Raw genomic sequence first — 14,731 nt, forward strand, 5'->3', positions numbered from 1 at the left:
GGTACTACCGGTTCCGGTTATATCGGTTCCGGTTCCTACCGGTTCCCGGTTCCAAAAATCCACAAAAATAACATCCCGGTCCCGGCCCGACCGGTTCCATCGGGTTCCGGTTCCGGTGCCGGTTCCGGTTCCGGTACCGGTTCCGGCCGGTTCCCCGGTCCATTTGCTCATCCCTACATAGATCCATGTCTTTTAAGACGTCCTAAACCATAAATTTATAAACTTTATGTCTTTGCATGCATGTATGAGGGTTAATACATGATTTAAGTCCTTAAACATACTTTGAGACCATCTAACACTTGCATGGTTTTGGCTTAACCATCAAGATCCGATTTTTATGGTACTAAACATCTTCAAGAATCAAAAAGGACAACTCATTTAGATAGAATCTTCTGAACCTCATAGGATCTCAAGTATGGAACCAAAATGTGACATAAAACACCCCCAAAACTACATCTAAGCATGCAATGATCAAGTTTAGAGCTTTATACCTCTAATGGGTCAGAAATGATGACAAACATCTGGATCTACATGCCTTCTCCAAGTTCTTGCTCCTTCTTCAAGCTCCTTCTTCTTCTTTAAAACCACCAAAACAACACCATAATGTTCAAAGTAAGCTTAATATACATGCAATGGGGATAGGGTTCGAGTTGGGCACTGAGAGGACAAGGGAGGCTGAGAGGATAAGAGTTTAGAGGGTGATAAGTTGTTTAAATAGTGGGCAAACCCTAAAATCTAGGGTTTGCATCTGGTCACCCTACGCCCAACATACGCATGGGTACGCCCATCGTACGCATGGGGGTCCCTGATCCGTGCCTCGTGCATGTATGTCGTGCGTACATCCTATACACCCAGTGTACGCTCTGCCCAATCATCCCAACATTTAAATACTTAATTTAAATACTTACCTATTAAATCTCGGGCTTTACACAAGTGTTACACCTACTAATATTAATAAAAATAAAAAAATAAATAAAAACAATTAAAAAAATCCACCACCGCCCTCACCGCCAATCACTACCACCCACTACTCGCCACCACCACTAAATACCATCCACCCACCACCACCACCCCCCACCCAGTGGCGGAGCTTGAACAATTAACTTGGGGGGGGGATACTATAAACTAAAATTATTCTTAAAAAAAATAACAAATTGTTTTCAACAAATAAACACCAAAAACACCTAGAAAAAGAATTACAACTCAACTTGACGACCTTTAATGTCTTTAAATTCATCCATTACAAACTTCAAATCAATGTTTTCAGCAATTTCTCTTTCTATGTAAGTCACCAAGTTGTTTGCGAGAAAATCATCCGACATCTTATTGCGAAGATGATTCTTGAATATTTTCATTGCTGAAAATCCCCTCTCTGTTGTTGCGGTAGAAACTGGAAGTGTCAAGATTAACCTAACCACTCTATCAAAAAAAAAATGTCTCACGTTTCACAGTTTCCACAAGACGCTTGCAAAGGTCAGCAATAGTTGATACACCACTTAGCCTTGGATTCTTTGTCATATCAATATTAAAAATCTCCAATTGATATCGTAACTGAATCGTCTCTTGCGCTGTAAAATCTTCAGGATAATACTTCTTAACAAGAAGACAAATTTGATCAACTTTAATCACTTTAGAAACTAAAGTAGAACTAAGACTTAACAACTCTATCGCCTGATCCTTGAATCTACTATTCAACTCATGTAGTTGTTTGTCCAATGTGGCTGTATACAAATCCACTCGATAAAAATGATCAAAAGTAACATGATTATTTGTTTCTCGAGGCCGATATCGAGTAGAAGTATAAGGAGCATTCATATCTGACATATTTATTTCATGTTTTTCACAAAAAAACTTTACTTGTGCAAGTAAAGACTCCCATCCTTTGATCCTGAAATGATTTAGACCCTCATTTGTTGCTGAAACTAACTCCATAGCATTAAGAATATGTTAGGATTTCTTTTGTAGAGCTTGAGAACGTATATGAGTCTTTACCATTACTTCCTTTATCAGGTGAAGAATAAACACAAACTCAAATGATTTCAGATAATAGTAAGGTGCATCAGCGTCTCCGCGTTAAGAATAAGTAGCAGATGTGTCATCAATTATTCCTTGGAGAACAACACAAGTACAAGAAAACATGTCAATCAAAATGCAAACGGAGCGAAAATGAGAACCCCAACGTGTATCACCGACTCTTCTTAATGTCCAAACTTGATTCAATCACTTCCCTGATTTGATTTCACCTAGTTCCAATAATTGTTCAATCTCAGTTGCCTTTGCCTTTTGTAAGTCATCATGACGCTTACTGGAAGCACAAGCTACGTTGATTGTAAAAATTAAGTTTTTGAAAATTTGGTGTACCAGAATAATTTCCCTTAATTATACACTTAATTAATTTAATAAAACCATAAGGGTTTAATTTGAACTTTTCAAAATTAGGGTTTTTGGAATTTAGACTTTCAAAATTAACTTTTAATCAACAATTTAAATTCCAAAACTTGAGGGCAAGTTTTGAAACTTTTCGAAACAATTAGGTTTTAATCTCACTTAAAATTTTCGAATTTAAGAAATTTAAATTAAAAATTTTAATATTAAAACTCTTGATTTAATAATTATCTTGAATTAGACTATTAATTTTAATTATTAAATCATAAGGGATTATCTAAATCATGAGGATAATTACCATTTATACATTTAAGATATCCTAATCCCTTAAACTTCTACATAGATTTCGAAAATAAAGGATAAGATATCCCAAAATCTTTAATTACCATACTTAATTATTAAAGGATAATTACAAGATATGGGGTAATCCAAATCCCTAAAATTTAGGATCTAACCTTGGGGAAGGAGGCAATTTCGAAATCCAAGGGTTGGATAACCCTAGATTTCAAAATCTTGGAGGCTAAGGAAAGGGTTTGGGAAACCCTAGCAGAAAATCGCCAACTAGGGTTTTGCAACCCTAATTGCGAACATTACCTAGCCTTCAGGGATTATTATCCATAAACCCTAATATGTCAAGTTCATATATTTGAATAAAAGCTAATTGAAAACAAAAACCATTGGCTCTTACACCACTAATGGGTATTATACAAACAATCCTATGTGTACTTGCAACCCTAGAATTGGATCTATGTTTTACTATTAGTTACACAACATTATGAACACATAATAAAACCCTAATGAGTCATACTATTTTCGAAATTCACCAAGAAGATTAGAATACATACCTTTTGTTGTTATATAGTAATAACAACTCAAATCCTCCTTGTAATGGCTTTAGAAAGCTTAGAGTCACAAGTGTCACTCCTCTAATGGCTCACAAACATCAAGAGCAAAAGGATGAAGAATGATAATAGAGGAGGCACCCAAAAATGTGTGGAAACCCTAAGGAAACTGTTAGCCACGTTTTGGTGCTCTAGGGATCCTTAAATAGTGAGGCTATTAGGGTTATCTAACAAGGAAACCCTAATTTGACTGCTTAAGCCCTAAGCAACCCATGGACTCCTTCCTTAGAGGCCTAGGACGATTTCTAATGGGTTTCCCCATAGAATTCATCCAACCCTCTAATATGGAGTCCATTAGCCCAATATTCAACTATCATACAATTGATAGTTCTAGTCCCTTAAGTTTAATTAATGTCTTTTAGCCATAGAATTACTTCTTAATTAATTATTGACTAATATTAATTAACCAATATGATTTCTCTTTTAATATATTATTCTCATAATATATTAATAAATCACAATTAATCCTCTCTCTCCATAATTCATCCTATCAAGTTGCTTTGGTGAAGGCAACCCAAGAGGACCATGCACCATCGTGTCAAGTACATACCAAAAATAGTTATGAACTTAGACACTAATCCAACAATCTTAATGGTGTTTTATATTTTGAAGCATTATCTTGTAATGGAATATATGAAACTATGATGGTTGTAGATAACTTAGGAAATGATGTGTTGTGTATTGATTCTTCCAATAGTTTGGATAAATAATGCTTGTGGCATTGTCGTCTTGGACATGTCAACAATAAACGCATAGCCCAACTCCAAAAGGATGGAGTGTTAGAGTCATTCGACCTTAGGGACGATGATGTGTGTGAGTCTTGTTTATTTGGAAAGATGACCAAGTTATGCTTCACTGGCACTTGTGAAAGGGGTGAGGTTTTATTGGATCTCATACACACTGATGTGTGTGGGCCCTTTAGATCTACCACAAGGGATGCGAACCGCTTCTATGTGACTTTCACCGATGATTATAGCAGATATAGGTATAGCTACTTAATCAAGCACAATTCAGAAACCTTTGAAAAGTTTGAAGAGTTTAAACAAGAAGTGGAGAATCAGTTGGGCAGGAAAATCAAGATGCTTCGATCCGATCGAGGAGGAGAGTACCTAAGTCTTGAATTCCACGACTACCTCAAGGAATGCGGAATTGTTTCACAATTGACGATAGATAGGAAACCACAATTGAATGGTGTTGCCGAGAGACATAATCGAACCTTGCTAGACATGGTTCGTTCCCTGATAAGTCGTGCTTTTATACCAATCTCATTCTGGGGGTATGCCTTAGAGACTGCCACCCATATCCTTAACATAGTCCCTACGAAGAAGGTTGCCAAAACACCTCACGAGATGTGGACAGGGAAAGCTACCTCGTTGGCACATATCAAGGTTTGGGGTTGCGAGGTTTTCGTAAGACGTGAGACTCAAGAGAAGCTCGAACCTGGTAGTGAGCGGCGTATTTTCATTGGATACCTGCAAAAGTCCTTTGGATATCTATTCTATAAACTGAGTGACAATGTTGTCTTCATCGCGAGGAGATGGTATTTCCGAGAGAGAGAGAGAGAGAGAGAGAGAACTCATAATTCAAGGGGACAGTGGGAGGCAAATTGATATTGAAGAGATTCAAGAGTTGGGCAATGAGGGAACCTCGAACGTTGGTGCTAAACACAATGAGGAAAGTCTGGTTGAACCGATTGACGAATCATTACCTCTTAGACGTTCCAGTAGAGTTAGTGTTACACCCGTGTTGTATGGTTTTCATATATCAAGTGAGGGTGATACGTATATTAGTGATAGTACACTAATAAATTTAGATGAACCTAACAGCTATAAGGAAGCCATGGCAGGACCGGAGTATGCAAAGTTGAAAGAGGCGATGGACAGTGAGATTTAGTACATGTTCGATAACCAAGTTTGGAGATTGGTTGATAATGTGCCAGGCCATAATACGGTCAGGTGCAAATGGATCTTCAAGAAGAAGACTGACATGGATGGGAATATGCACACTTATAAGGCGCGATTGTTTGTGAAGGGCTTTAATCAAACTCCCAGAGTTGACTATGATGAGACCTTTTCACCGATTGCGAAGAGAAAGTTTATAAGGGTGATGCTGGCCATTGCTACATTTTATGACTATAAGATATGTCAAGTGGATGTCAAAATCACTTTTCTTAACGGGAAGTTGGCTGAGGATGTTTACATAGCTCAACCTGAGGTTTTTGTCAATGCGAAGCATCCCAATAGAGTGTGTAAGCTTGAGAAGTCCGTTTATGGACTGAAACAAGCACCTCGCAGATGGAATCTTTGTTTTGATGAGAAATTCAAAGAGTTTGGTTTTCTGCAAATCGAGGATGAATCATGAGTAAATGTTAAAGCCAGTGGGAGTACAGTTAGCTTCCTCGTATTGTATGTCGATAACATACTACTCATAGGAAACGACATCCCGACGCTGCAGGAAGTAAAGTCCTGGCTTGGGAAGTGCTTCGCTATTAAGGACCTCGGAGAGGCTGCCTATATTTTGGGAATAAGGATAATGAGAAACAGAAGTAAAATACTAATAGGACTTAGTCAGAATACTTACTTGAACAAGGTACTAAAACATTTTAGTATGGAGAATTCCAAGAAAGGGGAGTTACCAATCCAAAGTAATGCAAAGTTGAGTAAGACTCAAAGTCCGACTACCGAAGTCGAGATAGCAGAGATGAGCCGAGTACCTTACGCTTCCACAGTTGGCTCAATTGCTATGACTTGTACTTGCCCTGATGTGGCTTTCGCTTTCAGCATGGTTAGCAGATATCAAGGAAACCCTAGCAAAGCACATTGGACCGCAATCAAGCATATACTTAAGTACCTTCAGAGGACCAAGGAATGGTTTCTAGTCCTCGGTGGGAGTGATGACTTAAAGGTGCGAGGGTACAGTGATGCCAGTTTTCTGACCGACAGAGACAACTACCGTTCGCTGTCGGGCTGGGTCTTTACCCTTAATGGAGGAGTAGTGTCTTGGAAAAGTTGAAAGTAGGAGACTGTAGCTGATTCAACATGCGAATCAGAGTACATTGCAACGAGCGAAGCATCAAAGGAGGCAATATGGTTAAAGAACTTCATTGGAGACCTTGGAGTTGTGCCAGCCATACAGGAACCTATGTAAATTTTTTGTGATAATGAAAGAGCGGTTGCCTTGACCAAGTAACCAAGGGATCATGGCATATCTCGACATATCGACATAAAATATCACTTTTTTTGGCATCGGGTAGAAGAAGGACTCTTCGTAGTGAAGAGGGTGTCATCAGAAGATAACCCAGAAGATCCGCTTACGAAGGGACTAAGTAGGGTTAAGCACTTGCAACACGCTAGGAGCATTGGGCTGAAGGAGGATATTAGTTTAGATTAGATAGTTTAGCAACGTGTAATAGATGAATTGTAATTAACATTCGATGATTAAATAAATGGGTATTATTTATTAGTAAAGTTACTGTCTTATGTTAATTATTTACCTATTGTTTCATTTTGCATATTTTGACTTCCTAAATAAAAATCTTTGTTTGAACGGTCCACAGTCGATCATATGTTGGAAGTAGGTATGAATGAAGACTTTCATGAATTGGTGTGTAGATTGTCTAAAGTGTATTAGACATAACAAAAGTTTGCTATAGCGTTCATAAGTATTTATGAATAAGATTTGAGCATTGGAATAAACCCACGCTTACTGGAATCACTTCATGGAATTTATCACGAGTGATTGCAAGACGATAATATCATATGGTCTTAAAACCTAGATCTATGGTTTATTGTTTGCTAATTGGTTGTGCATTGATAATGCGTAAAGGCATCAGTAACATGATGTTATAAAACGCATTGTTGTGTATGATTTGATTAGTGAATAGTAAATGCATATATGTCGAAGTTTATCTATTCCTTTAATCCTAAGTGGGTAAAAGAAATATAAGGGCCCCTTGATGATTTGGCTTGACATATGTGCCGAGCCCGGTTAGGACTGAATTGATGTGCTCAATTAAGTTCTATGTCAAACGAATCTGAGATCGAGAAACAAACTGTTGGACAATAAGTATGACTTTGTTCCATGTAATTGTACGCATAGTATCTAGAACAGAAGACTATATGATCCCTTATTTAAAGGACAAATTATTGATGAGATCAGAGTTTGACAGTGTCTATGAGAGCTATGATTGCTAATCAGATTGTATTTACATTTGCGGTTACTAGACTTATCCAAGTAGGAGACTGTTGTATTAGTGTCTGATATGTGCATATATAGCCCTTTATTTAATATTAATTCTTATCATTTATTAGCTATTTATTTGCATATTATGGACAAAAGATACTTAAAAGTGTGTGAATTGTGTTCTCAGTCCAAAAAGAATGCTTGGGAGCAAAAAGAAGTAGGAGTACTCATTGGGAAGCTTTGGAATGATCAAGAGAAGAAAAGGCCACAAAATGGAAGGAACTCGGCGAGTCGTATCGTCGACTCGACGAGTCTACATGAAGATTCGAGAAGATAAAGACTCCATAACTTACCATGCACGGGAATTAAGGGATGGACTCGACGAGTCGGTCATGGACTTGGTGAGTCGGGTCGAATCTATAAAAACGACTTTTCAGATCGACACAAAGAATTCTGGAGAACCCTTGGGGAGAAAAGCAACGAATAGAAGTCAGAGAATACTTGGAGAACGAAGATCCAACCCCAAATCCGATTCTAAAGAAGATTAGAGGCAATTTCCATTAGTTGCAATTCAATCTATTGTTTTCATCATGTATAGACATATAGACTTCGTTTTTGTGCTTTCAATTACCTTAATCATGAGCTAAAACCTTCAACTTCTGTTTAGGGAGACAATATTGATAATATGGTTTGATTTATGGTAGGATTAGTTTCATATTGGTAATTTTGTTAATCTAATCTTGTTAAAGAACCTTATGTGTGAATGATAACTATTTTTCTATTAATAGGAAGAGAATTAAGTTGCATGAACATCTCTTAATTGTTACCTCATATAATTTATGTGACCACTTTATTATATGACTAGGATTAGCGAATGTGAAACTAGAATTGATAGGAAAATAGGTAAATTCCCGTGTGAGCTTGTGTGATGATCATCAACAAGAGGTTAACTAAAGGACCAATTTAGTTAACCATTACAAGTCTTAATTAACCCGAATAAATAACCTAGGAAATTAAAGTAAATTAGACAACTGACTACTATTTGAGTTAGTTTGTTTTCTAAGGATTAGTAGCCAATAGAACAACTAATCCATTGCACTATTACCATAAAATCAACCATAGGATCAATTGAGTTGAACCTAAACAGAAGTTTCCTTCATTATTGAATTTAGTTGAATCTTTGCTTTCTTAGTTTCTAGTTAATTAGTTTAATTATTAGTTAGTAAGTTTCTAGTCTTGCAAAACTAGAGAAAACCATCTCTTTTACTATTTGTTAGTTAATATTAGATAATTTTAGTAATTAGTTTAAATTGTCGTTCCCTGAGTTCGATACCCTGCTTACTAAAACTATACCCCAATAGACAGGTTCACTGCCTTTTGTGTGATTAATTTACATTTTATAAGTAGGATTAAAACTAGTTGGTTTTACACACATCAAGTTCTTGGCGCCGTTGCCGGGGAACGGTTCCAACTTTAAATTGATTACTATTGTTATCGATCCTTTGTGTGAGATTTTTCTTGCACAAACTTACTGCTTTTATTAAATTTAGCACGAGGATTAAATTTTAGTTAGTAGTTTTTAGAAAATTTAGTTTAATTTTTTTTTTCTGTTTTTGCACTAGACTCGCCGAGTCCCTTCGTACAGACTCGACGAGTCCATAGCTGAACAGAAAAACTTTTGTTTTGTTTCGTTTGTTCCTTTTTACGCGTGTTTATTTTCCTTTTTTTGCAGAACGTTTATGAACAAGGGAGGAGGCACACCACTGATCCCAACTTTGGATGATCCGGAAGCAACACTTAGAAGAAACAAAGGCATAACAATTGGAGATCCCGAAAAACTGAAAAAATCACCACTAAGAAATTTGAAATCCGTTTTCAGCAAGAAGGAAGGCAAGAAAGTCGGAGAATCCAGCGCCTCTTTAGCAAGCGAAGACCCGATTAAAGAAGACACCGAGTACGAAACCAAAGAAGAAGAAGAACCTACATACGGGCACGACTCCGATTCAAGCGAAGAATTAGTTGTTACCATGGCTAACATCGATGAAGTCCGCATAGGGGAATGGAAGAAGAGGATACGTGATGACACTGGCCCGTGACTTGTGCAACCCGCAATTCCTGCAACTGCTACTTTTGAGCTTAAGGGTCACATCCTTGCCCAACTTAAGGAGATCCCTTTCACCGGAAAGGACCACGAAGATGCTTACAAACACTTGGATGAAGTTAATGATGTAGTTGATTATTTCAATGTTCCAAACGTGCCTCGGGAAACTCAGCTACTTCGCATGCTATCGGTTACATTGAAGGGTGCTGCAAAGGATTGGCTCAAGTCATTGGCCCCCGGATCCATCACTACATGAGCCTAGATGAAAGTTTATTGATCAATTCTGCCCACCATCCAAGATATCTAAACTAAAGAAAGCCATAGCTAAATCTGAACAAGAAGCTGGAGAGTCACTTTATGAAGCTTGGGAGAGGTACAGGAGCCTACTAAGGAATTGCCCACATCATGACCTTAATAGTCAACAAGAAGTCTCCATCTTTTATGATGGAGTAAATGTTACAACAAGGCAATTACTTGACTCACAAGGTCCACTCACGAAGAAGGCACCTCCGGTGATAAATCAATTACTTGAAGAATTCTCTAAGCATTCTAGAGAATCCCATAATCCAAGAAATGATGTGACAAGGGGGGCTGCCTATGCAGCTTCAGAAGATTTGTCACCGGTCATGGCTATATTGAAAACCATGGATATGAGGATGGACAAAATGGATCAAATGATACATGCTATTCGGGTGGGTTGTGAGAACTACAACTGACCTCATCTTACTAGAGACTGTGACTTGGATGAGAATGGCAATAAAAAGGTGCAAGTGTGCTACTCAAGTGGAGACCGATATGATGAAGATCAACGAAAACCAAAGAAAGAGTGGCTCCCTTATGATGAGTACAAGAAGGCTAAGGAGGAGAAGTACAAACAAAAAGGAATAGGTTTTTACCAAAAGGAGGAGCCGGCACAAGAACGAAAACCAAGTTTGGAGGAGATGCTTACCAAGTTTGTAGCTGCTTCAGAAAAGAGACATAATGATCATGATTCTGCAATCCAAGAAACAAGAACAATGCTTAGAAACCAGCAAGCATCCATCCACAACATCGAGACATAGCTGAGGAAACTTGCTCAACAAATCAATCAAAGAAGACCGGGTGACTTCTAAGTAAAACTAAGAATAATCCGAGAATGGAGAATGTGAATGCTATAACAACTAGTTATGGGGAACTTTTCACTCCTCTGACCCCTGCACAAAAGGTCTCAACTAAGGAGCATGCATAAAAGATAGAAGATTCGAGTTTAGAAAAACCCGTCATGACTCGCCGAGTCCCTCTAATGGACTCGACGAGTCCAAGGTCTGAAGACAAAACTGATGTTTCTTTAATGCCTTATAGGCTTCCTCTGCCATATCCAATTCGATCTATACCAGATGAAAAGGCTAAAGAATATAGAACTTTCATGGAACATGTTAAAGCTCTTCAAGTCAACATTCCATTTGTTGAAACAATTCTTCAAACACCTAAATATGTAAACTTGCTTAAAGGTCTCTTTTCCGCTAGAAGAGATATGGCTGAAGTCGCTGAAATAGTGTTAAATGAGCTACTAGGAAAGAAAGGCGACCCGGGAAGCATCTCGATTCCTTGCCAATTTGGAAACAAAATTGCTACTCAGGCATTGACCGATTCGGGTGCAAGCATTAATTTAATGCCATACTCTTTCTTCAAGAAGTTGAATTTACCAGAGCCAAAGCCGAATAATATGAAGATCCATCTAGCAGATAAGACAATCATTCGTCGAAGAGGTGTTTGTGAAGATCTTCTCATCAAAGTTGACAAATTTGTATTTCCCGTGGATTTTGTAGTACTTGACATGGAAGAAGACCCCAAAATTCCAATTATTTTTGGGAGACCATTTTTGAATACCGCAGGTGCATTGATAGATGTATGCAAATCCACACTAACATTAAGGGTAGGAGATGAATCAGCAGTATTTAAGGCTACACAAGATATTAAGCATGAGACGACAAGAAAAGAAGAAACAATGGGGTTTACAGAATATGCATTGGCTTGCCAAGGTGCATTGATAGAATCGACGAGTCCAGTCGAAAATCCCAGGAATGAGGAAAACCTTGACCTGCTATTTACGAGTTCTTTTCCTATGCAGATTTTTCCAGGTTCTTTAGAAGGTCCAGCAGAAAAAGTCAAAATTGTTAAAAATTATTGCGACTTCCAAAATGTTCAAGTAGCTTACCTTGATACGATGACACAAGGAGATAAAGAATTTCGACTTGATAAGGAGGCAAGCTCAGGAGAAAAGGAGAATGCACGGGCTTGGAATGATGATACTAATAACTCATCCATTGAGTCACATATGACTAACCGAAAATTCAAGTTAGTCAAACCTAGATCCCGAGTTTTTTCCAATTATGAACTAATTAAGTTTAAAGAAGGAGAAGTACAAGAGATGGGGCTAGAGAATGGGGTGAAGAAAATGAAGATTGGGAAATGGATCGAGCATGCAATTGAAGAAAATGCTACAAGGAAAAATAAAGAAGAATTGCGACGCGCATATAAGAGGAAGATACACGCTTATAAGACAACGTATAAACCGAAAAAGATTAAGTGTGCATTCCCGATGAAGAACAACGAAGAAACGTAGAGCGGGAGGGAGTCCAGCTAAAGACTCCTCATAAAGAAGTGCTTGGCGGGAGGCAACCCGTTATGAGAGTTTGCTTTCTTTTTTCCTTTATCATTTCTGTTTTAGTTTTTGTTTGATTTTCTTAGGATTTTTCTATTTTCATCTTCTAAATCATCATAAATTATTGCTTGAGGGTAAGCATGGTCTGAGTGTGGGGTGGATTGATTATTTTTGCAAAAAGAGTGACAAAATCATATTTTTAGATTGCAAGTGACTCGGCGAGTTAGGATATTGACTCGACGAGTCTATTCAAGTCCGGATACCTTTCATTCGCGACCAGACTCGACGAGTCTGACCCCGACTCGACGAGTCGATCATATATACTGAAAAATAAAAACGTTTTTTTTACATCCGGTTAAACTAGAGTTTTAACCCTAATTTGAAACTTAGTATCAGCCACATACTCGCCGTGCGCCTCTTTCCCTCTCAAGCATTCATCAATCTTTTTCAATTTTCTTCCAATTTTTATAATTTCATCAAGAAAGGTACTTAATTTCTTCTTTATTTATGTTAAAGTCATGAGTTTTAGATGTTTGAAGGTATCAATTTTATAGAACACCCATTTTTGAAATCTTAGAAATTTTACGATTTTGATTTTGACTTAATTATGGTGTTTTGGATGAATGTTCTTGCACTAATATGCCTTATACACATTTCTGGACAAACCCTTGGACTAGTTTTGAGTTTTTATGGTTGAATTTCACACGACCCGTCGACTGACTCGTGCAGTTCATCGGACTCACCGAGTCTGTTCATGGACTTGACGAGTCCAGTCGTGAATCCCATATTTATTTGTTTTAATGTGTTTCTGTGTTTTCTGGATTGTTTGTTATTTGTTTTGCAGGAACCATGTTTTCACGGGGTCAGAGCTCACGAGGAAGGCAATAAGATTTTCCTTGGTTGAACTTTCCACGAATCGAGTCCCAATCCACGATGACTAGGTGGAAAAGAAACTTGCAGATATCCGAAAAAAAGGAGATTTGTGTTCCCAATACAATTGACTGGGAATGGCTACAGAACATTCGATATGAAGAGGAGTTGGCACCATACCTTGTTAAGGAATTTACTCATAATGGGGTGTCAATCACGTGCGATGGTTGGAGTCGTTTATTTCGTATTCGAGAGCCGGTCTATCGAGAATTGTGCCTAGAATTTTTCTCCAAAACACATTTTTAGGATGGGGATGATTATTATAGCCCCATGAACATCACTTTTTTTCTTGGGGGTGAGGTTCGCAAATGTTCTATGGTTGAATTAGCTTGGAGGTTGGGAATTTATGACCAAAACTTGACTCACACGGCTGCATTTGGTACTTTTTTGGAGCATTGCCATAAGGTATCCCGGATGGTGTCACTAGCACGAACTGGTGGAACACCATTGCCAACAAACTTTACATTCCCAAATCCGCTTAAAAGGGAAGCATACGATCACCCACTCACCGCCTTATTCACCGCCTTATTTCCAACACTATTAATCAACGAAAGGATGATGACAAGGTTTCTAACCTTGATGTCTTTTATCTTTGGAGCATCATTACACCCAATACTTTTTGCAACATACCATGGTGTTTAGCTTCATACTTGGCTGAAGGGGCGGTCAAGGACCGAAAAACCTCAAAAATTAACGGGGGTATGTTCGTGACATGTTTAGCCCACTCTTATGGGTTGATGACTCATGGTTCTTGGAATTTCATGACAATGATTCTGACCCCTCCTTTTAATCCTATGCTTTTTTGGAGGGAGAGAATTATTGAGGATTATGGCGGGGGACATTATTCTATTCCTGATGATGATCCCGTGATCGGGCCCGAGGCACCGGGACGGGGGGTTCGATTGAGACGTGAGCGGGAAGTGGAAGAGGAACCGCCGGTGATTCCGGTGGAGAATGATGAAGTACCAATGGATTGGTACAATGTCGAGATGAGGCGGCTACAAGACCAAATGGCGAGAGGTATAAATTTTAGCAACGAATCCCACGTTCGGCTTTTTGATCATTTTCATATTCCACACATTGTGGAGGTAACTTCCCCTACATTCCATCTTGGGACGAGGTCATTAATGCAAGGCGGAGTGGAGCTGGAGGAAGTGGAGCTATGCATAGAGGGGACAATGATGAGGAAGAAGATGATGACTAGTTCTTTTTATTTGTGCTTTGTTGAACAATTTATTTTTATTTTGTTTTATTTGTTTGGTGTGTTTTAAACTTTTAATTAGGATTTGAATTTTGTGCTTGATGTTCTAATTCCTTTGGTTCCTTTCAGAATTTGAATTATGGATACTAGCATAAGGAGTCTAGAGAATGTGAGGAAAAATGGAAAGAGTCAAGAAAGGGCGACGTATTAAGTCTAGGTGTTCAGTTCGATTCTAAAAGGGTTCATGAGTGAATGGTTACTGAAGCAATGGGAAGTTTTTGAAATGCAACAAAAGCTGGACACAAATCAGAGTTTATTTTATCACCCAGCAAGGACTCGCCGAGTGCAGTTACCAGACTCGACGAGTCCCAGTGTAATTTTCACGA

General features: G+C 38.3%; 1 protein-coding gene and 1 non-coding gene across 2 annotated transcripts; both read right to left on the minus strand.

Annotated features, from left to right (window-relative positions):
* Positions 1 to 1,196: 1,196 nt before the first annotated feature.
* LOC145040607 (uncharacterized) lies at positions 1,197 to 1,932 on the minus strand. Its single transcript, XM_078988514.1, has 2 exons — positions 1,443 to 1,932; positions 1,197 to 1,390 (listed from the first exon to the last, which is right to left on the minus strand). The coding sequence occupies exons 1-2, from the start codon at positions 1,930 to 1,932 to the stop codon at positions 1,197 to 1,199; spliced, it is 684 nt and encodes a 227-aa protein (XP_078844640.1).
* Positions 1,933 to 9,875: 7,943 nt separating this feature from the next.
* On the minus strand, positions 9,876 to 9,982 carry LOC145044672 (small nucleolar RNA R71). Its single transcript, XR_013681617.1, has one exon. It is a non-coding gene; the product is annotated as a small nucleolar RNA R71 (small nucleolar RNA).
* Positions 9,983 to 14,731: the final 4,749 nt, after the last annotated feature.

This window comes from Lactuca saligna, chromosome 4, assembly GCF_052625555.1.
Source record: "Lactuca saligna cultivar CGN05327 chromosome 4, ASM5262555v1, whole genome shotgun sequence".
NCBI lineage: Eukaryota > Viridiplantae > Streptophyta > Magnoliopsida > Asterales > Asteraceae > Lactuca > Lactuca saligna.

Bases quoted from the DNA above. Each gene is read 5' to 3' on its own strand.
- LOC145040607 (XM_078988514.1), bottom strand. From the start codon at position 1,932: ATGGAGTTAGTTTCAGCAACAAATGAGGGTCTAAATCATTTCAGGATC. The intron at 1,391-1,442 runs GTGAGACATTTT...TGACACTTCCAG, and splicing joins TCTTGTGGAAACTGTGAAAC to TTTCTACCGCAACAACAGAG.